General features: G+C 37.7%; 1 protein-coding gene across 3 annotated transcripts in view; it reads left to right on the forward strand.

Annotated features, from left to right (window-relative positions):
• Positions 1–27,426, forward strand: part of cps1 (carbamoyl-phosphate synthase 1, mitochondrial) — a 56,978-nt gene that overhangs the window by 14,423 nt on the left and 15,129 nt on the right. For 2 of the 3 annotated variants that reach the window (XM_042425947.1, XM_042425948.1), the window contains 12 exons: positions 417–535; positions 6,960–7,101; positions 7,947–8,012; positions 8,198–8,261; positions 8,679–8,860; positions 11,647–11,841; positions 14,452–14,519; positions 18,034–18,109; positions 20,628–20,705; positions 22,967–23,074; positions 24,190–24,279; positions 24,636–24,806. In XM_042425947.1, the coding sequence (XP_042281881.1) occupies positions 417–535; positions 6,960–7,101; positions 7,947–8,012; positions 8,198–8,261; positions 8,679–8,860; positions 11,647–11,841; positions 14,452–14,519; positions 18,034–18,109; positions 20,628–20,705; positions 22,967–23,074; positions 24,190–24,279; positions 24,636–24,806 (1,359 nt within the window). Of the gene's footprint in view, positions 1–416; positions 536–6,959; positions 7,102–7,946; positions 8,013–8,197; positions 8,262–8,678; positions 8,861–11,646; positions 11,842–14,451; positions 14,520–18,033; positions 18,110–20,627; positions 20,706–22,966; positions 23,075–24,189; positions 24,280–24,635; positions 24,807–27,235; positions 27,307–27,426 lie in introns of all 3 variants that reach the window. The other variant, XR_006098738.1, reaches the window with a different exon arrangement.

Genomic DNA, 27,426 nt, shown 5'->3' on the forward strand with positions numbered 1-27,426 from the left:
ATTCAAATAACATAATCTGAAATATATTTTTGCTGTTTTTGTGCTCCCTCAATACAGTGCTAATAGTCTTTTTCCTCATTCAATCAGATGAAGGTGAGACAGCACTTTGAGAAGTGCATGTTGACACTGGGTCAAGCTTCATCTTTCAAAGACAGGGTTGTCGCATTACCTATTGAAATGTGAAGAAACATCCACGTCTGCTTAAACATGCTTTTAATGGATATAATAATAGCATTTGGTGATGGTGATTTGTAACATGATTTTAATTAATTCTCTGTCTGTCTGAACCTTTGTGAAACGTATTGGTTATTGCACTCACAAAACTCAAACAACGAGCATGAATGATGGACTTGTTAATGATGTGACGATGAATGATAAATGTAACACTGAGACTGTTTCATGTCTCTACCCTGAAGGCCCTGCACAGTGGCATGAGTGTGGATCAGATCCACCAGCTGACAGCCATAGACAAATGGTTCCTCCACAAACTACACAGGATCACTGAGCTGGAGAAGGACCTGGCACACTACAAGAGGTAATATCCAATATACAAGATGCTGTGATGTGATTTTGATTTCATCTGTATATTAGGGCTGCTTGATTAATGGCAAAATTCATAATCACAATGATTGTGGTCAAGATTATTTAACACGATTACTCATTGACTTTGGAAACATCATGCATTTATTGAACTATTTAAAAAAAAAACTTGGCTTTTTAACAGTGGATTTCCTTGACCTTTAAATATAATTCAAGTGAAAAACAAATAAAATAATAAATGTAACAAAATGAGATAAATAAAATATAAATATATATAAAATAAATAATATATAAATATCTATTTAAATAAATTATATAAGAATAATAAATAAAAATAAATCAGATCAAAATAAGATAAACTATGTTAATTAAGATCATGTTATTGTAGTGATTGTTGAGATGCATGTTGTGTGGAGAGTGATCAATAGTAAAATGATCATTCATCATGTTACAAACAAGAGGTTTGACAGAAATCATTGACTTGTATTTTCCTGCAGTGTGTTTACATTCACTTGAGTAACTCGGTTTTCTCTAGAAAGCTCATTTCTTAACCGTCATGTGAACGAGAAACCTGCTTTCTGTAATCGGAGTATGGGATCAGAGAAACCTGGTTTCAACAGGTAGATTTTACTCCCTGGAGAACATGGATTTCTCTGCCATGTATATGTGTAACCAGGTTTCTAATCAGCTTTCTACAAGTGAGCATGTTCACAATCACAGACTGCAGACAGAGAGAGTGCAACACCGAGCAGCTGGATGAAAGAAGATCATTACATAGAGCGAAGCATCCTCGTATCTAAATAAAACCAAAGTCAGTTTCCATCGTTGAACATTTGACTCAGACACATTCACGCTGTTAGGAAGAGCTCGGCTTTGCCTGTTTGTCTCTCACTGCGCTATCCAGCTGCTCTGACAAATGATGTGCTGGATTTATAATTGTAATATGTAATTGAAAATAAAACTTGATTGATCGGCCAGCCCAGCTGTATATTCTAATAAATTCTACCTTCTCTTTAGCCACAACTCTGCAACATTCACAAATTCACTTAGTACATCAATATTATGTTTTCTTTTCTTTTGACACTGACTGTAATCTATAATTTGATCAGATTTTTAGTAATCACATTCTCGACTGAGCCTGTGGTTAAATTGCAGAGATATAATGTATTTGTTTTTTTACAATACTTACCTCTGTGCCTGTATGCAGGTGTGCATAGTGTGTTGCAGGTGTGCATAGTGTGTTACAGGTGCTGTGACATCCTCAACAGCTAGAATGAAACTTACACTACGGTATCTGCTTGAATCCCTGCTTTTCTTTGATGGTTGGAAATATCTAGTCAAGTGGAACTATCTCCTCCAAAATACAGTACTTCCATCCATCCATCCATCCATCCATCCATCCATCCATCCATAAAGATGCAGTCTAGTGTGCCAAAGGCCAGCTGATCCTTCAAGTGTGGATTCATTTTATGGAATATATTGTAATTTCTTTCCTAGTTCCAAAGCTGGCTCAGTTACAGTCAGTCTCACTTTTTTGCCGCATGCACTCAGCTCCTTTTTGTCCCATTATTTCTACCCAAGACTTTCTTATTGTTTTGTGGATTATTATTGGCCCTTTGCTACAGACATCATGTCCACTCATGACATGATTATTTCCTGACAAACTCTGTAAAATCTGTAGTGAAATTATATTCTTTTTTTTTTTTGATAAATCAATTCAGTTAACACATTTTTTATTATATTGATTGACTTACTGATAAGTTATACACTTTTTTTTCAGAAAAGCTCATAAAACTGCACCAAATGTAGAAATTCTGCCACCATAGCTTTTGTTTTATTCTTGTCTATGCAGGACTGTTTCTTCAGTCCTGCACCCACCTGCTCCTGCAGGATCTCTGACCAAAATGCACTTTATACTGCTGCCCACAGCACTGTTAATCCCTCTGTCCCATTGCAAGGGCTACATCTAGCCCTTGCCTTTAAAATGCCTAAAAGAAGGACCTTTTATGAGAAACTCTGAATGTTTTTTTTCTAGAAATTCTAGAAATACTCACCAGTAGAAAAATATTGGTGCTCAAAATTAGATGAACCTTAGTCTGTTTCTCTCTTTCTCATGGTTTCCCTCCCCTTAGCTTCCTCGCTCTCTCTGCCCTCCAGCTCTCACCTAGACAGCTCAAATCAAAGCCGCTGTGAATTTTCATGGCTTAGCCACAGGTTACCTGCTGCTTCCTTCTGACTCTGCTGTTTAATAATTAATGGCTGGCCGTTTGGTGGGCGCCTACCACAACACGCTGACATAGTGAAGGCTGTTGTAGTCTCCATTGCCTCTGGAGCGGGGGACATTGAAATGGGCACACTACAGTACAATAGGCTTCTGCCAGACTTACGGGCAGTAGAGCTGAGTAAAGGTGGGCTTCAGGCTCGACTGGTCAGCAGGCTCATTGTTTGTGTACATAAGTGTTTTGGTTCTTAATTCTGTAATTAGGACTGAAGGATATTTTTTGATAGAAAGATGAAAAAAATGAGTGAATGAAGTGAGAACTTTTTTTTTTCCATTTGAACAAGAGTCATGTGTAGCGTTAGGATTTTTTGGTTAGAGTTAAGATTAGAACTAAATAATAGACCGATCTTTAAAATAAGCTGTTCACACTGACAATGAATATCTCTATTACATTGACTCTATTTTCACTGAGCTCTGCCCACCTATACACTGTGGCAGTTGGTGGAAAATTGTTATTAAGTAAGGGTGTGATTTTTATACCAATGACAGCCAATAATTTGCTCTGTCATTTATGTCACCTTCACAACGGACTAGAAAAATCTGAAAAAAGTGATTTTTCTTACTCTCTGCTGCCGGTAATTTTAAGGTTAGGACAGAGCAGTTAGGATTGAAGTTAGCCATGTACTAGTATAGCAATACAATGACTATGTGTTAGTGTTTAAGAGTACATGTTTATATTAGTGCGGCAACTAGCGGTTACTTTCATTAGTGATTAATCTGCAGATTATTTTTTAGATTAGGTGATTATTTAGTCCATGAAATGTCAAAAAACAGTGAGAAAATGCCCATCACAATTCCAAGAGCCCAAGATTATGTCTTCAAAAGTCCAAAACCAAAAGATATTCAATTTTTCATATGATATATGACAAAAGAATAGTTGCAAATGGTATTTTTTGCTTGAAAAGTGATTGAAAACATTGATTGGTTATAAAAATAGTTGCATATAATTTTTCTGTTTATAAACTAGTCAATTAATCAACTGATTGTTTCAGTTCTAATTTGTAAGCTACACCTACAGATTGGTGACAAATTAAAGGAAAAACCAACACAAAGTGTCTTAATAAGGTGTTGGGTCACCACATGCCGCCAGAACAGCTTCAATACACCTTGGCATTGAAGGGATGAACACCATTCTTCAAAAAGATATTCCCTCATTTAGTGTTTTGATGGTGATGGTGGAGAGCGCTGTCTAACACGACGGTCCAAAATCTCCCATAGGTGTTCAATTAAGTTGAGATCTGCTGACTGTGAATGACTATGATAAAACTATGATTCACATCATTTTCATACTCATCAAACCATTCAGTGACCTCCTCGTGCCCTATGGATGGAGGCCATTGTTATCCTGGAAGAGACCACTTCCATCAGGATAGAAATTTGTATTAATTTGCAGTGACCCTTCTCTCTAAGGGGTTAAGTGGACCCAAACCATGCCAGCAAAATGGCCCCCACAGCAAAACAGAGCCACCAGATCCCCTCACTGTAGGGGTCAAGCATTCAGACCTGTGCCGGTTTTTCCTTTAATTTGTCACCCGTCTGTATATATCCCATATCATGTTGACTTTTTGATTTAAAATACAGTATGGTCAGACAGACTCATAGACATACACACAGTCCTAATAGCACTTTTCTACAGAAACCAGTTTTATGCTGGAATATGAGTGCACCTTTGTTATAGATATGACAAATATTTTTTTAAAATCTATTTTGATACCAGCAAAAAAAATCAATTTGATTACTTAAAGCAGAACTCAGAATTTGACAACCTGATGATACATTTGCATATGAAGACATAGATAATTAGGTATATAAGCACTGCATGTGACATGAATTAAAGGACTTAGTTTGTGAGGACAGCAATTATACAACACAGAAAGTGTCATTCTAGTGTTTTGAAAGTTCAAACTTGATTAAGTGAAAAGTGTGACAAGCCAGAAATTGATTCTTGTCATTTTAAGGTGTGTGTGTGTAAGCATATGTGAGAATATCTGGCAGTCCCTTTTCCTCACTCCCTGTACACATGCACACACACCAATACACATTGTCTTAATGTGTACTTAATGTTTTATTTTTATGTGAGGGTATACATACGTTCATGGCATGCAAAGGATATACCACTCGCTCTAAACAGCTTTTCCAGAGAAGGTAATTGTACACAAGACAACCAAGCTCTCAGATCTAATGTCTTTCCTTCCTGCTATTCTGACTCAGAACTCTTGCTATTCTCTTCTTTCGTTGTTTCTGGGGTTTGTTATTTCTCGGCTCAGCCATGTGCAGTGGGAGTTAAAACACACTTGACATTTCCAATATTGTTACGCTACCAGGTCATAAATAATTCAGATAAGGAGGCGAGAGAGAAGGTTTTCTTACCAGAAATAAGAATTCCTTCCTTTTGTCTCTACCTGGGGCTAAATGAATACTACGACATAATGGGAAATACGTTTGTTGCTTTCTTAGTGGAAGTTAAATGAGAAGATCAATATCAAACACAAACACAGAAAGCAAAGTTAGCCTAGCTCTGTCAAAGGAACCATCCAAACTCCATAGCTGTCATATTTAGATATCTTGTGTCTTTGTATCTTTTGTCTCATCTTTTTCCATGTGTAGACATTGAACACATGGTAGTGTTTCCTAACTCTGAGCAAAACCCAGCTGACTTTTGGTTGTATTGTTTGCTAGCTTGCTAGAAAACATGATGAAACATATAATCAAGACTATTTTAGAAGGGTGTATTTTTTCATTCATGGCAGAAGCTAGCTATTTCTCTCTGCCTCCTGTGTGTGCATTGAGCTGGGTTGGACCAATATCTCTACTTAACGCACAGTAATTAAATTTATCTTGATCCTTTAATTTGACTGAAAACAGAAAACAAACATATTTCCCCAAACATAGGTGTCTTTGTACTGTCTTTGTACTGACTAATGTACTGACTTTTTACTGATTGAAGTCATCATATTTAAGTATGAAAACAAAGCAAAAAATATTTTTATTTTAAGCAGATTTAGTCATTCTCTGCAAAAAGCTTACGTTGCTATGAATATATTAAAATGGATTTATACTTTACTAGTCTGAGATTAAAATGCAAAATTATTAAATTTAGACAGAAAGAAGTATTTTTTAATCTTACTTCATTACCGTCTTCATTTTCCCTGTGGTCAAAATATTCCTTTCCCATCATGTTTTGTCAGCTACAGTTGGCGGTTTCATGAAACAGTAACCAACAAGATGTGAACTACATGGAAGTTCAGCAGGTCCAAAACTGTACTTTACCAGAGCCTGCTCCAGTTCAAAACTACTAACTTTATCTCTGCCACAATTTTTCTATTTAACCTTACAGCTCACATTAAAGTTTTATTGACAAAAATTGGTTTTAATTGGCTGCACTTGCCAACCTGCTGCTCTGGCACCTCGGTGCCTTGTTTGTCGATGTGTTATTGATCGCTCTGAGGTGGGCTGTTCCCTGCTGTCCACACCGCTGGGTAAGCCAGCCAGTTTTGACCCACTTGCTGGATTGACCCTCTGAGTTCAGTCGACTTGAAAATATACAAATAGGAGCCAAGGATAGAAAACAACATTAAAAAAATAAACTCCTTTTCTCATTTTCTTCTATCTCAGTAGGCTTCTTTTTCCTCACTATCATGTTCATGTCAGGCATGTTGTTCATTAAACTTTTAAACGTAAGAAGTGATTGACAGAGTCTGCTGACCTCTACTATGCAGTTGACATAGTGTGGTACCAGAATGAATAAGAATCTTGCACTCGTAAGATTGCAAAGGGAGATTTGGTTAAAAATTGCATTGCGTGTTGTTGTTCTAGTATAAATGGGTTAAAGGTTTTCTTGCAGTCGTCCAGAGGACTGAATAAGGCAAATATGGAAAGGTCCTTGAAAGGTCCTCTCCAAAGCACAACTAAAACTGAATGAAGATTAGCTAATGCTGATGATGTGGCCACTTAAGGATTTTCTTTGAAGTCCTTGAGTGGACATAGACTAGACTTTAACCTCACTGAAAAACCTGAAGATCAGTTTAAATAGTTAAAAATATATTTAATCAGTTTTAAATTGTGGACAAAGTAAAGGGCTCTGAATGGCTACAGAAACCACTGTACAGTTACCATTACTTACTATCTTTACCTACAGTGGTACAGTACCCAAGGGGCTGCTGCTAAAGGTGAAGCAGGATGGCTTCTCAGACCGGCAGGTTGGCCAGATTCTGGGCTCCAATGAGAGCGCAGCCAGAGAGCTGAGGCTGACTCATGGCATCAGACCCTGGGTCAAACAGGTGAGCATCATGGGGCTCCTTCCTGGAGCTTCCAGTGTAGGCCAGATAGACAGAGAGTCCACTAGATCTGACACAGTCAGTGCACTCAATAAGTGACCCTACCTGATCAATATACACGCACCCACACACAAACATGTACACAAATTGACTGTGTTTCCACCTCCACCAATCTGGGTTCACAGGTCAAAACGTACATAAACTTAAATTTTAATAATGCCATTCTGTAACACTGCAAGTAAATGGCTGATTTGTTCACCTGTTAAAGAAGTGTTTAGATCATTAATTAAAGTATAGCCCTGGTGTCATTTTTATCTATGATTGAGACCAAAACTACTATTTTATAACTGATGTTTTTAATAGTTTTAGACATCAATTGCATTATTTGGCATTGAGGCGTAAAGCTACATATACACAGGCATTGTTGGTTTTGATCTTTTTCTACAATGTGTTAATGCTTTAATCAATAGTAGTAGTAGTAATACCCCAGTGGAGTAATGGAATAATGTCACAATCATCATCAATGTACAGAAGAATTAGCAGCAAAGTATCAGTTCAACTATCAGTGCACAAGCCATATAAAAATTGGCACTGTCGCCATGGTTTGAACTCCGCTTAGGGATAACTGTGGCCTTTCTGTGTAGAATTTGCACATTATGCCCATGTTAACACTGGTTACCCCCAGGTCCTGCTAATTCAGAAAAAAATGATCTTTGATTGAAAAATTTAGTAGTAAATTTGTTCATTACCGTTTTGTAGGGGTGTGGCAGGCAAGAGTAAATTTTATTTTATATACATTTGAGTAATGAACCATTTTAATCTCTATTTTCTCTGATCCCTCTTTTCAGATTGACACTCTGGCAGCAGAGTACCCAGCCATGACCAACTACCTGTACTGTACCTATCATGGGCAGGTAATAGAGAAAATACAGTTTGTTTAGAAGCAATTTAATTTTAATTTACTGTGAAAAAAATATTTGAAATCAGAATTCTAGGAATATTGATTGTAAGAGTGTTTTTTAAAATTTGCTTAAGAATTATCGATGTCCTCAAGAGGGCATCATTAACATGGGTTTTGTTCATTTGTCCAATTCACTAGGAGCATGACCTGGACTTTAAAGACCAGGGAATTATGGTTCTTGGTTGTGGGCCCTACCACATTGGTGAGTCCAACATTTAGTGGTTACGTTTATTGTGAATCAGTCAGTTTTATATGTCTGTTGCATTTACATGAATACATGCAATGCATTTTTATACAATAACATGTTTTTAAATGAGTAATACCATCACTGAAAAGATTTATATCATCTGACATTTTTTGCCACACAAAGCAATTGTTTGTACTTACTAAGCAAATTAATCCCACTTCATCCAACTGTAAAGTTTAAATTTGCTACACACAGCAGCTGCAGTGCATCGGCAAGTGTTATTGTCAGTGGTTGTTTCTGGAAGTTAATGGAAGACAGAATATCATTTACATGGAAAGCAAATGTCACACAGTTTTATGCTTGTTGTGCTGAATTTGTGAACTCCTGTTTATGGCCAAAATGCTCAACTTTATCAACTGTTCAATCATCCAGGGAGCAGTGTTGAGTTCGACTGGTGTGCGGTGTCCAGCATCAGAGCCTTGAGACAGATGGGCAAGAAGACAGTCGTGGTCAACCACAACCCTGAGACGGTCAGCACTGACTTTGATGAGTGTGACCGCCTTTACTTTGAAGAGCTGACCCTGGAGCGCATCCTGGACATCACCCAACAAGAGGTCAGCGTGCACACACCATTTTCATGCGACAAAACTCAAATCAAAATCAAATCCAGGGTTTCCTTTTTATCATGCAAGAGAACATTAATCAGTGAACTACTGCAGTCTAAAACTTTCCACTGATACCCAAGACATTACAACTACCACTACTGATGATATCAGTGATCCATTTTCCACACCCACTTACTGCATCCTATTTTAGATCACTTGGCCTATCCCAGCATACACTGGGAGTGAGTCAGGACACCCTGGACAGTCAGAGTCCAATATCAGTAATAATTATTATTTATATATGCATGTATATGGAATGGAATCTGATTGAAATGTTGCATTGCAATCAATTTAAGGCCTCCCATAGGCAGAGTAGTATTGATTGGTTACAGAGCATATATGAAATCAATTATATATCAACAAAATTGGCAATAAACTATATTATCGGTCTAAGACTAGCATACACATAATGGCATAATAATTTTCCAAGTTAAGCTTTCCACTTTCTTTTGACATTTTTTTGACTGTACAGCTGAAGAATGATTTTATTTTTTGTATCAAAATATGTAGAATAGACACTTATTATCATGGTGTTTCCACAGAGCAGTCGTCCACCATGCTGGGAAAAAAATAATAATTCTCTGCTCAAAGTCGCATGGATGAAACATAACCAACAATATCCAAAATCATTATGTTGACCCATATTTATATATAAACTCAGAAACTGGTTAAGCGTGCAGCTTCCTCTGCCTTATCCTCCTGGATGGAATTGTCAATTATGAGCAGCCAAATAAAACCCCTCTCCCTCCATCGAGCAGAAACTGGGAAAACTCTGAAATGGTCCTAATTGGGACATTTATTATGCAGCACTAAAGGCTCATCTAAGATTTAAGAGCTTATGTTTCTGTATTTACAGGCGTGTGGATTTTTGTGGCTTTTCAAGGTTTGCTGACCTCTCTGTAACACTCATAGTTCATGTGATTGTGCCTACATTATTTGGGGGTGGGGTGGGAGGGGTAAATATATTTTTAGGTGGTAGTTTTCCATCATTTTATCAGGGTAACTGTTATGAAGAACTTGAGAAACGTTTGTTTTATTCAGAGAACCTCTGGAAATGCTGCTCTTATGTCAGTTAGTGTCTAAGGACCATCTCTAATTCTGCTAGAACCATGATTACATTATATCATAATACAGTATCACAGTACCTGGTTCTCTTATCTAAATTAATGATAATGCCAGGGCAAAGTTTAATGTCTATCAAAATGTCTAGTTTTAGGGATTATCATTTGAGTTACAAGAAACTGGTTGGATGTCACATTTGACGCTATGCAACAATGATGTTCAATTTACTAAACCTGTAATTACAAGGAACAGTTCAACACTTTGAGTAGATTATGTTATCATAAAGACTGAAAACAGTTTTTTTTTTTGGTTTGTTTTTTTCCAAGGGGGTTATGTGCTGGACTATTTCATGGCTGGAAGCAGTGATTCTCTTCTCTCCACAGTGAGGTTGCTAGGCAACCAGTGGAGACTCCAGCACTCACTGCACCCAACCAAGAAATAGTCCGGCACATAAGCACCCCTGTAAAAGCATACGCTTTTTTACACTTAGGTCATTGAACATAAACGAGATATAAAGTGTTAATTATTAAGCTTTTAGAAGTACTTGTATGTGGCTTTTTTATACCATGGGTCAGAGCCAGGCTAGCTTTCCCCTGTTTCCAATCTAAACTAAGCCAATAGGCTTTATCATATACAGTATATAATGATACATCATTTCTCCCTTATTCTGTGCTGTGTCTCAAGCCCAGCTGACCCTAAAGATTTCAAAACATGCTCAAGGGTATGAATAGTGACAGTGTCCCTGAACATTTCCGTGTATATGTTTATTGGTGCCTGTGTATTTATATTGTGTTGTGTGTTTGCGTACTAATATCCATTGACTTTCCCTTGCTGGGGAATTGTAATCCAGTTAAAGTTGCGATGGGATCAGAGTGTGATTAAATGTTTGTTTGTTCCGGGAGATAGCATTACTATCAATCCCTCTCTCACGGTCCCTCTTGCTTTGTGTATGTTTGTGTATGTGTGTGTGTGATAAATACAGCATTAGAGCATGGAGATAAACCCTGGACAGGAGCAGGAGAGCAAGCCCATGAATAATGAAGAGATACAACCTAGCATTGCCATAGAAACAGCATCCCCCCTGGATCAGCCAGACAGGAAAAGGGGTTGCAAACTGTTAATGAAAGGAGCATACACACACACACACACACACGCGCGCACACTCACACACACATACACACTGTCCCTGGTGATAACTAAACCCATGGCATGACCAAGATCAACTGTTTTTGTTTGTCTCGTTTTTTCACTGTGTGATCAGTGGCCAGAATAATTGAAAGTGGCCACAGATTTCAGACTGTAAATCTTTGCTGATAGGTCGGTGGCAGGAGGTCCCAGACTTGACAGAGTACCTTCCCTTCCCTAGTCTTTTTTCCTCTTTCCTCTCTTCATTTTTTTTATTCTGTCTGCTGTTATGTTCTCTTTTTTATCTCGCACATTCTTCTTTTCTCCATCCTCTCCTCTCCTCTTAATTTATATCAAATATCTGTAAATTCAATTCAGAAAGGGAAAATCCACAAGCATTTAATTTAGTCTTCCACTTGATCTCGAAATAGCCACTTTCATACCATTAAAAATATAGAGTTTATTTATTAATAAAGAGTTATTATCAATCCCAATTTCCATTTCTTCCATCTGTACTTACCTCTGTTGAATTTTCCTCTCGTCTCCAGGGTTGCTCTGGCAGCATTGTATCTGTGGGAGGCCAGATCCCCAACAACCTGGCCGTCCCGTTGCACCTGAGTGGGGTGAAGATACTGGGGACGAGCCCCCTGCAGATTGACCGGGCTGAGGAGCGCTCTGTCTTCTCTGGTATCCTAGATGACCTCGGAGTGGCCCAAGCCCCATGGAGGGCCCTCAGCTCTCTGGTGAGAAACAAATAAAAAATTAATAGAAGGGCTGTGAATGATATATTGTAACAAAAAAACTATTTGAATCACAAGAAATGCTCTTCAAATGCTTCCTATACAAGACTTTTGAATGTTGCGGAGCAGGACTGGAACGCCAAGGAGCAGTTTTTGTGATCTCTAAGCGTCAGAGCGTCACTTTTGTTCTAATGTAATGTTCCACCCAACCAGCAAGCCAATTTCAGCTTCTTTGACTGCTCATGTGTTTTTGCAGGCCACAGTCAATCAATGAATTCCCTGACTAACTGTATCAGGGTTTTCCCCCCAGGAAAACAGTTTTTCTTTTATATTAACAGTAGATCCAATGACTGTGTGTAATGTGAAAGGGGTAGTGATGAGCCAACAGAGAATTATCACCCAAATCTGCAGTCCCCCTCAGCTCCTCAGACAGCATTTTTTACAGCAGCTAATTGATTTAGTTTAACAGCCTGAAAAACATACTGTTTGGTTAAGTCTCACTGCTTCCATCAACCCTGTTTCCAGCAGCGGACAGCTGTTTTGGATGAAAAAGCTCTGATAAACCTACTTTATGCTACCTTCCCAGTATCGACAGCAGTCAACAGCAGTCAGACAAAGTAAACTACTAGCTGGTGAACATAGTGGAACATTTATTTTCCCTTATAAGTCAATGGAGAGCAAAAACTGAGATATCTGAGACTGAATATCCAACTTACATTCATCAGGTGGTTGGAAACACAACTCCCAATGAATACTGTTCATACTGCTACTGTAAGTTGCTCCGTGTCTGCTGGTTATCTGCCATAAAAGCAGAATGTTCTGCTGTCCCCTATTGGCCAAATCATAATAATAATAGTAATTATAATAATAAACCAATTATTACTGCTTCAACTTGGTTCTGGCAAATTTTCTCTTAATGAAGACGTTCCCATTTAGTGTTTTTATTTTATTTTATTTAGTTTGATGTAGATACGAATTTGCTTCAAGGAAATGTACCGTTCTATTCTTCCTCATACAGAGACTCAGCTCCACCACTTACTGTCTTGTGGTTGGCCCTCTCAACTCACTCCTGGCTCCATTTGAATGAAGCGCTATCAGGCCCCTAGGTGTGGAGCACTGAAATGTGTCTGCAGTCAGAGCTGAAATATGTCTTTTCGAGTACTGTTGCTCACGTACTCAGTTACCACTAAGGAGCGATTAGCCAGTACACACAGATAAAGGTCTATGTCTCTCCAAAGTCTAGCTACATATTGTATTTCCCTGCTGATCTTTAAGGATCCGTTTGCTTTTATTAGGCTGGAATAAGTCCAGCAGAGCCATGTGGGAGATGCTTGTGTCTCTGGGAAGCTATTTTGTTGTCTGCTAATGGTACTCCACCTGGCGAGTGAACAGTGGGTAATGATAGAGAGAAAAAGGCTAGACGTGCAGAGAGGTGGAGAAGAGAGAAAGAGCGATGATGATAATGATGATAAGGAGGAGGAGGTGGACAGACAGCCTTTCCTTCACTGCTAGACTCGGTCCACGACTCCTACTCTTTCTTCTCTCATTCCTCATGTGAACTGAATGGAAGAAAAGAAAATCAAAAGGGAGATGAATTGAAGCCCCAGTTTCTGACTGTTGGAGCATTTATACTCCCTTTTATGCTACCCTTTTTAGTCTTTTGATTAGTTGTGTTCTTTGCAGATATGGAAGTACACCCTTTCAAATCTGCAGCCTTTCACAATGTCTGTGGTTGAATTGAGAATGGGTGAAACAGGCCTTGCTGTATGAGAAGGTTGTTAACACGAGGACAAGCGCAAGCACACATGGTTGATTTGATATTGATTCTTTGTTTGTCTCAAGTGGCTCTAATCTTTTAGTTTTCTAACATTATATAAATTCCTTGTTGATAAATACAGCGTTTCATGAAGGATGAAATACGGAATAAAGCTCAGGTTATACATGCAGGCCATAGGTGTTAGAGCTTTTTAGGCAATGGACCAGACAAATTGTTGTCCGCCTTTAAAACCTCTTGCATTTGTTGAACAGTAGACTGTTGTCTGGTGGTATTGTGCTTGTTAGAATACTTGTAGACTGCTTGTTGGAATACTTTACTTTTCTTTGTCTGCCTCAAAATTATTTGTACTTCAGAGACTGTAAGCTCTGGAACAATCAAATGTTTTTTTTAAAATGTCTCCCACTTCTTACAACAGTAACAAGTGAGATAAGGAACAGCAGTTACACAGATGGGCCATATGTTGGTCTTATAACATGCATTTTGATGCTTTAGCCAATAATTCCTGAACAGTCAGGTCTAGACTACATTTTTTCCTTGCTCAGTGGTTTAACACTTATATTCTTTGTACTTGTGCCATGGTATTTGTTATTAATTTCTTACCATTTTGATTAAATAATGCGTTTAATATTTTTCACCCATGTACTCCAAAATTAATACATTTGCAACATAAATGGATGCTTTTTTATAACAGTTACAGCTATTAGTTCTGAAAAGTCATACTGTATGAGTTACACAAATTACATCAGTGACTACATAAGAAAAACAAACATTTAAGATAAATGCCCAAGATAGAGAAACAATTCTCTAAGAGTGTTTTGTTTTTCTCTCCCTTGCAGGATGATGCGTTTGCCTTTGCCAACCAGGTGGGCTACCCCTGTCTACTCCGCCCCTCTTATGTTCTCAGGTAAGTTTGAGCACACAGTTGCCAACAAACAGGGACAAAGTTTACAATTGCCCTACAAACACCTAATCCCAACACTAAAGTTGCGATAGATGAGATTGTAATTATCATGTCCCCATCCCAAATTCAGTTGCTATAGTGGATAGTTCTCGCCTGAATTAAATAATTGTTTCAGGTATGGATATTTTTTTTTTTTTCATCCATGAGAAGTTGTAGAGAAACAAACTGTTTTCTAACTGCAGTGAGACAGCACTGTGCCTTCCTCATTATTTTCACAAGACATATCATTCACACTGGTAAATATGATAATACAGTGTGCAATTTATTGACAGCTTATTACAAAATTTCTGCATATCAAAGTCCACAAAATTCAAATTTCCTGTTACTATGGTGGATTGCTGATTTGAAAAGTTGACAAACCCTCACATCAACCCATCATACAATACAATGTCTTCCTTTTTTTCTAATTCTAATGTGTCTAGAACACAAACAGTGAAGAGTTGTTAGAGATCTCTTGCTTTCACAGGCCAGACTCTCAATGTCAGCAGTCTCTTAATCATGAAGGGCATGGGCATAAAACTGAATTAGTCTACTGGGCCAACAAAGTATACTGATAAATAAGAAAAAGTGCATCCCTGGTTGGCTGTGGCATTGAGGAAAAAAATCTATGAGCTCTGATAATAATTCATTCACAGACTTACTGCTAATTGAATAAAAATACAGTTTTAGTTACGATGATTAATGAACTAAATGCACACTGTAGCTCCCTACATCATGTAGTGACACTTTTGTCCAGCAGATGTCGTGATGAGACCCTTTATTCAGCAGGGCTTTGGTGTCACTGAAAATAAAGTGTGTATAATGGAGTGTTTGACTTCATTCGTTTGACGTGCAAGATGTGGAAAACTCTTAGTGTCATGAACATGCACACATTTAAAACCATTAGTTAAATTATATTGAATATCAATACATTTAATTCATAATGTTAGCTCTCTTCCTCCTCCTCCTCTTCCTCCTCCTCCTCCAGGGTGAAGTGTTTCTGATCTTTACATCCCCAAAGTGTTTTCACTCTTCCCCTTTGACATACTTGGTAATGGTTTTTGAATGTTCTTCCCATCCTCAGTACATATGCACAAACTCAAACATTTATATACCCAAAACTCTCCTCTTTGTCTTCCTTGTCAGATTTCAGCTTCATACTTATATATAACAGTAAAATGCATGCACACAACATACAATAACTCACAAAGTTTGAAGTATTTTGTATAAAAAACATTTCAAATAATAACTTGAAAAAAAATCTCTCCTTTTCTTTTTTTTGAATTTGCTTCATTTAAAAAAAAAAAAGTATTAAAAAAAAAAAAAAAAAAAAAATTGGTGATTCACTATGCTTACTATGACTAACAGCCAACATCAAATGGAAGGGGTAAGGGGAGTGATTGATATCATATCAATGGATGACATGTGTGTATATGTGTGTGAATGAGTAAGTGTGCGTGTGGGAACCGTGGAGAGAAGAGAAGATGAGCTTAGACTAGATGAAGGTGGAAGAAGTAGATAAGTTAAATGATATAGAGGTTTGTAATAGGGGTAGGCGGGATATTTGGAGGATACACCCAAGCATGAAAATGACCTAACTTACTTTTATAAAGGTCCATTAAGTCAGTTGGCGATGCCATTGTTTTACATTTGTCTGATTTATTAAATTTTACCTCAATAGCTGCAGTTACATGTACAATATTTCTTCAACCTGATTGAAATCATTCTGATTAGAGATTCCTACTTAACTGTTTACATGGACACTAAATAAAGTGATCTGATAAGATGTGTGTTTACATGCCCCAAAGCATTTAATCAGAATATAACTTTTTTGACATGAGCAAAGCGGTTCCGCCCCTTGTGAAGTGTCTAATCTGCTGGAAATATAACAGAAGAAGAAGAAGTGGTTCTACCTGTTAATACAATTTTCAAGATGGATCCAAATTTTGTCCTGGGAACAATATTTGTGTTTTTACTGTTCTTGCTAATTAAGCAGCAATCTCAGCAGCGCATACTTGTCCTGCAATCTTCAAACAGGGAGAGAGTGTTTTATCAGCCACAGACCAGTTTTGTTTTGCAACCGCCATGTCTTTGTCCCTCCTTGAAACTCGTTCACGTCACTTAATGTTACCCCCACGTGGGGCAAACATGCGCAGAAAGAATATATTTATTCCAACCAGAGAGAAATGATCAGATTAAGCGTGAACATGGTTATTAGGGACTATTTTCCTACCAAGTAGATTATCAAAGGTTTACGCCACCCCTCTCAACCCGATTGAAAATTCCTTCAGATCAGGCTAGTCTCTTCCGACTGAGGTGGTTTACATGAGGCATTTTTTATTCTGATTGGGCTATTATTCAGATTTATTAGTGGAATATTAGGGTCCATATAACTGCAGCTAGTGTTGGGATTTGGTTTTTGGTGTTTTTGTTTTTTTTTAAATTTTCTCAGAAGTTGAAACCAAATCAGGATGTGGTAGTGAACAAGACCACTGGGCAAATAAATAATATTTGTGTAATTATAAATGGACTGCAAGTGGTCAAGGTTTAGTGTATTCAGCTTATTATTATACATTATGCTACTTATTATACATTGTTATGTATTATGTAATACAGGATTGCACAATGAGTAGAATAAAACAATTAAATAGAATGTAGACTAAGAAGAAAAAGTAGCACTGAGGGAAGAAACTAAATAAGAAACTATATTATATATATTAGGAAAATATAGTTATGTATATACATACATATATGTATACATATACAGTACATGTATACACAAATATAATATGTACAACTGCAAGTTATAGTGCATATAATATAATTTTCCAACTCTGTGTGGAACTGCATTACAGAAAAAAGAGTCTGACTGGATTAATGAGGATTCCAATGAAAATTTGGAGAAGAGTGATTCAAAAACTAGATAGCATCACATAGTCAAGAATATACCTGAATGTAAATGAGTATGAATCTCCTATTGCTGGTACACAAAAGAAGGGCCGGTGTTCGTTTGTGGGTTGGACATATGTGTGCCTCTGAGCAACATACAGCTAAGTAATAAGACTCTGACCCAAGCCTGTGGCCTTTCTTTGTCCTCTTTCTCTCAACCCATCCTCTTCAAACAGGAGAGTATCCCAGCTAGCAGTCTAACATCAAAAACAACAACCACAACAAAACTAGCCTAAATCTGTTGTTTTTTAATGACTAAGTTCTGAACTCGTTTTCAAGAGCCTGGAGTGCTTTTCGACCTAAATAGCTGTTCATTTTCCTTTCTCTCTCTCCCGCTCCCTATTTTGACTGTTTCCAGACCTTGTTCCCGATGGTAATAGTGATGCAACAGAAAGATAATGAGTGTTTTGAACCATCATTTGAAGCTTGTATGTTCTCCTGTTTGCATGCTTCTCTTCCTCTCCTGTGGCCTTTTGTTTTCTCTCCCTCATTCTTTTTCTCTCTCTCTCTCCTGCTTGCACCTCACCAGTGGCTCTGCAATGAACGTTGCATATGGTGAAGAGGAGATGAAACGCTTCTTGGAGGAGGCCACCCAGGTGTCCCAGGTGAGCACGGTATTAACTCTGTGTGTGCTTGCCTGCGCATGTGAGAGAGACACATCGCCATGGAACTCCCTCCATACATCTCACCTTGGCTTTTCATTTTTCACTGTCTTGAATTCTGTTGGGTAAACATGTTAGGGCAAGTGATCTCTCTCTCCATCACACACTTACACACACTCTCAGGTTCTCTTTTTCATGTTGCGTTCTCCCTCTGCTTTCAATTATCTGATGCTACCAGCTGGCATGACTGTTGGCTAGTGTTGTGTGCCCATCTCTTCTTCACTGAACCCGCAGGTGGCTTAAGCTGCATTTGCACCAAATCTGGACAGCATGGGGTTCAGCAAAAAAACGCAGCGGCCGTCCTACAAGAGGTTGAACCAGAATCAACTTTTGCCAAAACGCAACCCAACATCAACACTGATACACAGATGTACACACAGTAAAGTTCTAAGTATCAGAACAATGATGAATCCAACATTTTTCACTTTTGGAATTGTAACAATTTAGATACAGTATCACAATTTTAGAAAACAAATGCAATTTGACAGGTTACCAAAACTCAAAAAAAGTTATCATAATAAAAAATAGTTGGAAGTCTATGACATCAGCAGGCACTTTTCCTTGTAATGCTTTGTGCTTGTTTCTTTTTTTTTCCTACAGTCTAGTCTTGAGCAAGTGATTCACAGGCTGAGTTGGATTAGGGTCAGGTAACAAACTTAACTAGTCAAGAACATAAACTGATCTGAGCAGATTTTTCTGTATACACATGAACAACCTCAATTTAAAGCTGAAAGTTATCTTCAACCTCTGTCTTTTCTTCATTTCAAATCCAATTTTCTGGCATACAAAACCAAAATAACGAACATTTCACTGTCTAAAATTTACAGACTGCACTTCACAAAAGGCTACAACCTTGTTCAGACTGGGTTATTTCATTTAGATTGTTTTTTTCATTGATGATTTTGGTCCTCAGATCTTCACAAGGCAAGATTCTGATGGTCTGAGGATCAAAACGCTGTTAATGAAGTGAGTACCAGTGATTGACAGTGTGCAGGAATTTTTGGTGCTTTCACAGTCAGAGTTTATGATCCGACCCACCTGCCCATAAGACTTTCTGGGGTGCAAGAACTGCGCTTTATTACAACTTCTGCAGACACTAAATAACAATATTTTTGAGAAGTTTCAGTCTGAGTGCAGCAAGCTACACAGCACAGGAACTGCTAGAGTTACAAATTACTGATAGCTGCTGACTCTGGTACATGGTCTGTGTTATTATTGCTTGACCTCAGTGCAGCATTTGAGACCATTGCCCATTCTGTCCTTTTATAAACAGACTAAAAAAAGTAGGTGGGTATCACTGGAACTGCCCTGGACTGCTTGTCAGGAGCCAACAGGAAATGTTTTTATTTCTGTTGGTGAATTTGCTTCATGAATTGCTGAAACTAAACATGGAATACCACAAGGATCGATCTTTGGACCTGTTGTATTTACCCTGTACATGTTACCTTTAGGACAGAAAATCTGTCACCACATCTCCTTCCAAAGTTGCGCTGACAATATATACAATAGCTGTACCCGTCATTTAAACCTTCTGACATCTGCAAACTGGCTTCACTACATAGCTGCCTAGATGACTTAAAAACTGTCTGTCCCACAACTGTTTAAAAATTCAACTCTAAGACAAAAGTTCTAATCATTGGCTCTGAACACGTCTCAGATGCAAATGCAGCTGTCAACAAAGGAATATCTCAACTATTCAGATCAGTTCTGTCCTTTAGTAACACAGAGAAAATTATACATGCTTTTATATAATTCCACCTCGATTATTGTAATGCCTTGTTTACTTGCCTGAACAGCGGAGCTATGGAGCAGCTCCAAAATTCAGAAGTACTGTTCCTTGGCTCTGGAACAGCCTTCCACTGAGCATCAGGTCAGCTGACACTGTCGCTGCCTTGTCATCTTAAAACTCACTTTTACAGAATGGCTTTTCTTAACAATTGATAGATTACACTTCTTTCATCATGAGCTGTTTGTTTTTATCTCTTTCAAGAGATTTCTCTTTTTATACTCATATAGCACTTTATTAGAAACACATGTGCAATCTATTGCAATCAAATACAACAGCTCTGCCATAGATTCTACACATTTTGATATAGAAATTATATCTATACATTTTGACACTGTCAGAAAGGTGATAAGTCTACTTTATGTATATTATTAAGGTCATAGTGGGTAGTGGTGGTGTGCTGGTGTGCATTATATTTAAAAGTGTTTCTAATATTTTGTCTATGCCATTAATATACAGGAGGAAGGCAAAATATTATGAACACTTCTCAGTATGATGCACCACCACCTATCATGTTTTAATTATGATATATACAATACTTGTATACTATTACTAATTATTTCCTATCTCTTGCAATGTCCTTAATTCTGCTTGTGTTCTGTTAATTTCCTAACCTTGGAAAACACTGAAGTAGAATAACCTCATAGAATAGCCGTCCTGCTGTCTTTCCTCCAGGAGCATCCAGTGGTCATCACCAAGTTCATCCGTGGTGCCAGGGAAGTAGAGGTGGATGCTGTGGCCAAAGGTGGCAAGGTGAGACATTACTGACATATTGTTTCCAGTTACAGTGTATAGGCTTTTGTCTTCTCTCCTTAACAACATTATGTTGCCATTCTGTATATGAGTAAGTCCTGGCAGTACTGGCTCCATGCCTTGTCAAAGCAGGCTAAATTTATAACAGGCACACATTAGTATGTTCTGCCTGCAATAATTACTCAAAGAACCAGAACTTGACATAGAAATTTAGTTTGGTTTTATTCAAAAACATCTTTTGCATAATCTAATGTTGCACAGTGTAACAGTATGAGAAAAAAAAAAAAAAAAGATGTCGCTGTTTTATTGATATTGACGCCTTGTCTGATCATATTTTCATTTAGAACAGTGTCATTGTTATTCATCTCTTTAGACTGGCATTATTCAGTCCTCCATTTTTATCAGTTTAAATGGAAAGGTAGAACAGACATTGAACCCAGCAGATTAATAAAGTGGAAGTAATCTCATTCATCTTTAGTGAAAAGACATTATAGTCCAGACAGATCTGATTTGGAGAATGGAATACATTAAAACCGAAATGCAGGAAAATAGTGATACTAAATTATTTTTTCTTTTTAGATTAGATCAGTTCAGGCCACACTGAAATGATTCTTGTTCAACAAACTGTTTTCATATCTGATTGACATGCACCACAGATTTATGTCATTTTCTTACTTTTCGTGTTGTGTTCGTCTGCTGATTGTTGCTCAATCATGAATGTACTTTACATATATACTACCATATTCTTCCAGCTAGTTTGTTTCAAAGAATGTTAAGGAAAATCCAAAATAAAATACTAGACGCTGGTTATTGTAATATCACAAAGTTCAGAAAATATGACTCATAGTTCTGTTATATTTTCCTCTAATGACTTTCATAGCAGAATGTACAAAAAAAACTATTGAACTGCATCTTCCATAACTTCTGAAGCAAAAAAGCACAGGGATAAATATTTGATAACTGATAACTGAAAGAATAAAACCTTTAATTAAAGAGGAAAATCTGAAAAAAATGTACTTCTTAATTCTGCTTGAATGCATTCAGATTATCAAAGTGGGGTTACATAAGAAAAATATCCCATCTAATACAGAAAAAAATGTCACTGCAAAATTGCTTAAATTGTTCTTTAATATTCTCAAATGCTTCTTTCGCTAATGTGTTGAAATGTAAAATTGTAAAAATGCAGTTCTGTTTCTCTTTTCTGCAGGATGTTGAAAGGTCTGTATTCAAGGGAAAATGAAATAGATCGGGCTGATTTAGGGAGCATGACAGAAAAAGTAAATTACAAAAATTTGATCCTAATGATTCCTGAGACACATGGAACCTCACAAACCAATAATGCCTGTTTGTTGGAGTTTCACTTTTACAGACACTTATTAGTAGCTGGTTTAACTTTTGAAAACTTATATGAGTGTATAATTGTTTAGCACTGTAAGTTGCTGAGGTACTTGTCCTGAATGCCCTGTCTGTCTTTTTATTGGTTAGGCTGTGGGAGTCATTTCAAGGGTGTCAGTTTGAACGTGGGTTATCCAGTTGTATGGTAGATTTTCTCTTTCTGATTTCCCTGAATACAGCCCCACCTTATCTTCAGTATCACATTAACAAGCTGTCCATTAATTGAATACCAAGCAGGCCTCATTATTCGTGGTCAGGCTGTGTGCGTGTATGTGTGAGTGAGTGATTATATGTGTGGGAGAGTGGAAAAGTCAGAGATAATACGTATTAATTACAAGCTCTATCTGAAGAGTGCTAATGAATGCTGTGGTTAGAAGCAGTTTAAATGAGCTAATGACACGGCAGCTCATTTTCAGACACACACTCACACATGCAGGAGCTTGGCGATACAAATCACCTTTTCTGTGGGTGAAAAGTTGGAAGTTATTCTTTTGACACTGCATATCCACGTACATTGTTCCTCACATTGTTTCTTCACCAAATACAGGCTCTTTTTCCAGACAGATTTTCAATGATTATTGACCTGACTCAGTTAATTCATTTCCTCCAAATGCATAGTGAAGCATACACTGTTTTTGAACTGGATCACCATATGTTGACGCTCCATTTTTGTATATTATTTTCCACTGTGATATACTGTAGGTATAAATACATCAAGTCTGCCTCCATCTGAAAAATTCTCATCAGGGAACAGACCAAGGCTGTTAAGGCTGAGTTGTCTTAAGTAGTAACTCTTGTTGCATATTAGAGCTATGATCTGCATGTAAATACTGTATGTATGATGTAATCACTGGGTGTCTGTCCAGGTTCTGGTCCATGCAATAACAGAGCATGTGGAGGATGCTGGGGTACACTCAGGAGATGCCACCCTAATGCTGCCAACCCAGACCATTAGCCAGGGTTCGCTAGAAAAGGTCAGTTAAGTTCCACACAGAAACTCATCTTTGGTCACTCTCAATGTTCACGTAGTGACTCAAACTATATCAATTTTACTATCATTTTTTAATGACCCAATTGATATTCCACAAGCACTTTAACTCAAATACTGTGTGCATTTTAAGTCCAACTGAAATTAAATAGCATGTTTTTTTCCCGCTACCGCTGACATATCTGCCCTGTAAATCACTTGAGCTGTGTTCTCCTTTGAGAAGAAAATCAGAAACCAAAAGGGAGAAATGTATAATTTATATATTTTCATTTTTTGATTTCATGATGACACCCCCTATTTTTGAATTAATTCGACAGAATTTTGTTAGTTCTCCATTTTTGTAGATGGCGACCTGCAAATGCCAATCAAATCTTTGCATACAACAGTAACATCAGCAGCCTGCTACATAACAGACAAAGATTAAGATTTCCAGATTTCCATTAAGATTTCCAGACTAAGATTTCCTGCTAAAGTCTCCTTCTTATCTAACTTACTAACATGAACACATGTCCTGTCCTGCACCTTGGCTTGTTGATGAGCCACCAAACAAATATTCATCAGGGAAAAGTGCCTTGCTAATGTCAGTTTTCAGGTTAGGTAGCTAATTAGCTGCTGAGCTCCATTACATTAAACAGCAGGTAAATGTACCTGAAAAGGTCACTTTGGTCCGTTTAGATACTGGTATGGTCATTACTCTTCAATACCACCTCTAACAACTCAGTCTTTGCCCCTGACTTGTGGGCTTTTGTTCCTGACAGTGTAACACTAGCACTTAGTCGGCTGCTGTCAATCAAACACAGACAAGCCCTCCCAGCCAGCTGAGAAGAAAGTGAGCATTTATATTTGATAGTTCCCTAAAGACCATTTTTCTTCCATTTAATAGTAAATAACTATTAACAATACATTAAAAAAAACATGTTGGCATTATTTTTGACCGCAAAATGGGATGACTAAATGTGATTTTCAGTTTCACTTTACATTATGCAAAAAAAAAAGTCTCCATACGTGTGTACAAAGATATTATGTTATGAAACAGTTTACAGACAGCCTCATATATATTGTATATGTATTGTATATATTCTCTTTTTCCATTGCCCTCAGGTTAAGATTGCCACCCGGAAAATAGCGCAAGCATTTGAGATTTCCGGGCCCTTTAACACTCAATTTCTGGTTAAAGGCAATGATGTCATGGTAGGTAATATTTACCAGAGTATGACTAAATGATAGATTGACATTTTCACACTTGATTGCTGCAATGCAATTCACTCATGAATTGAAATCACCATGTGTTCGGAATAATTTGCAAAGCTGGATGGATTTTATGATCAATATTGCCTTCAATTTTGATTTCCCAGCTACAACACACCAGGAAATATGTGTGTATAAACTCCATGTGTACAGTATGTTTGTGCATTGGCAATGTACATATCTGCATTGAGTGTGTTTATGTTTTTGATTAGCTTTAGTTAATGTGTACATTCATCTGCAAGAATGGGTGTCTTTTTACTTTTTTGAAATTACTTTATTTGCATTATGCACCCTTTCAGGTGATAGAGTGTAATCTGCGGGCTTCACGCTCCTTCCCTTTTGTATCAAAAACAATCGGTGTGGACTTTATCAATGTGGCAACCAAAGTGATGGTGGGAGAGCCTCTGGATGAGGCCAGCCTGCCCTCGTTGGAGAAACCCATCATTCCTATAGACTACGTGGGCATCAAGGTGAGATTGGAAACTGGAATAACTGTTTATAGCTCAAACTGTTTAACTGGCTTTCTTTAATCTTAAGTCAAGTTTTTGAAGTGTGCAGAGTGAATGGATGTATTTATGGATAAATGAATGTATAATAAGGTGATAGCAAGGGTTAAAAGTAAGTGACGACTACCTGTTCTTTTCCTATGATAATCCTGCTGTGTCTAATGTCTTGCCAAACTACTGTCTGGGCCTCAATTCTTATGTCTTATGCTTACAACTACATGTTAGACAATACTGTATAATATAAGTGGTTGTGATTCTAGAAAGAGCCTTCTGCGTAATCACTCAATTGAATTATCAAAAGGTGAATCAGCACAATGTCAGACAGGGCTGAAAGATAACTGATTATGTGACCTGACCGGGACTCAAATGGCTGACGACAAACTGTCACAGAATAGCAAGCAAGAAGCCGAAATGAGTTCACAAGGTGGCCAAATGAGAACTGACATTAAAGGGACAATATACAGTATGATCCAAATGAAAACTTAAGTGGCTGAACTATAGACCTAACCCAATGCAATCTGAGGGTATTGAAATAACTCAGGCTGAGAGGGTCTAAGTATAGAGGATGTTGTAATGCTGTACAGATTGTAAAGCCCCCTGAGGCAAAATGTTTGATTTGTGATATGAGGCTATACATACATATATAACATTTATTTGACTTGAGGTTGGGCCTATTACCACATGCATACTGCAGGTTCAGGTCAGGTTTTATGTAAACAAAATGTACCATGTGTGTGCCCTATTGGGACACTTCATCGTTGCTCTATAGTAACACCAGACAGACAGTTTAGCAGCCCAAGTGCCCCTGTGAGCAGACCAGTGGCCACCCAAGTGCTTATATTGTCAGCCCAAAGGCTCCTTAAATGCCACTCTGGGTGGACCAAGTGCCCTTCTGGTCAGCCAAAGTTACCAATGGTCATCAAGCGCCCATTTGAAAGTCCCAGGGGACCATGTGTTCAGCCCCTGTGCCTGTGTAGTGAGCCAAGTACTCACCAAAGGCCCCTTTGCTCAGCTCATATCACCCCCTGGTCAGTGAATGTTGCCCCGAACCCTGGTAAGTGTTGCTCTCTTCAGGGCAAAAAACTACTCCACCCCCTGTACATGGAGCTAATTCTATTCCAGTTTAGCCCATTTTTAAAAATATAAATAGTAACATTTAAACCAAAACTAAATATAAATTATTAAAGTTTTCTGACGCTGTTAAAGATTTGTTTACACCAGTCTCTTTATCTATACTGATATGCATTGTGTCCATATTATAAATAAAGGTGGTGTATGACAAGTTCAACTACCACATTATCAACTTTTAGTACATAGTACATATTACAGTAGTACTACTGTAATACTGCTTCTTTGGACAGCACCCATATTTTACTGAAGCTTTTGCACTTCACCAAACATAATGATTCCGAACTCTAGCCTAGAAAAACCTTTGGCCCAAGTGTGAAAATTATAATTATACTGTATGTGTGAAAATACCTGTAATTTATATGTTCCAAGCAACTGGAAAATTAAATTTTTTTTGTGGCCTTCAAGTCTATGGATCTTGAACCTAAACACTCTGTCAAGAAAATGAAGACTGACTACCTCTATAGGGAGAACAGCACTAAAAAGTTGCCCCACCAACACAGTGAACAAATAGGGTCTAAGGTAATGAATTGGAAAATCCTTGCCTCAAGCGTTTCCCTATGCTGCCTAGCCTGTAGCCTGTTGCCTGTTGCTGTTGCACGTTTTGAATGTGATAAGTAAAACTTAATTGTAAAGGGCGCTGTTTATGGGTTGCGTTTACGGGTCAAGCATATTAAACTTCTAACCTTCCAAGAAAAACATCTTATGATGACAAAGAGCATTTTTAATAATATTCAACTGGGCCTCATGCAAGAACATTCTTGTGTTCCTATCCTAAATCTCTCCCTTTTTTTCTGCGGGCCTTGTTCGTATGAGTGTTCCAAGTAAGATTCAGCTGAACATATGTATTTTAAATTACACATTTCAACTTTATACCACCTGGTCATGACTAGGTGTACTATTGTTATAAACATTTTTTTTAGTTGACTTTGTGATATTTAAACTCCCCATTCATTCATATGCTGGAATTATGATTCGTAAAGACCCTGAAAAAATATTGTCTCAATCAGCTTCTTACTGTGAGTGATGGGGTCTTACATGAACACACTATTTTTTGCCGAAACTAGAACAATTTTGGTTATTTCAAATGAGAGGTTTCTGTATGAGAAAATTATAAGAAAATTGCTGAATGCCACAAGTTCTCTTAAATCACATGCATGTGCCACTAAAGAACTAATCTGTTTGTACGAGTGGTTCTTGCATGAGGCCCAAATGTGGATTATTTTTAAAAAAGATTTTTCTTTTGACATTTTGCCCTTTATTAGATTGAGAAAGGGGGATGACATGAACCAAAGGTCCTAAGCTGCAGTTGAACCAGGGGTGTTGCGGTTATAAGGTATGCGCTGTAACCACTTGGCTACCGGATGCCCCAGGCCTTATGTGTTTTCAAGGGTTTTTATTTGCCTATTAAATGGTAAAATGTTCTCAACTCATAGAGGACTATGCAATTCTTCAA

Source organism: Thunnus maccoyii, chromosome 11, assembly GCF_910596095.1.
Source record: "Thunnus maccoyii chromosome 11, fThuMac1.1, whole genome shotgun sequence".
NCBI lineage: Eukaryota > Metazoa > Chordata > Actinopteri > Scombriformes > Scombridae > Thunnus > Thunnus maccoyii.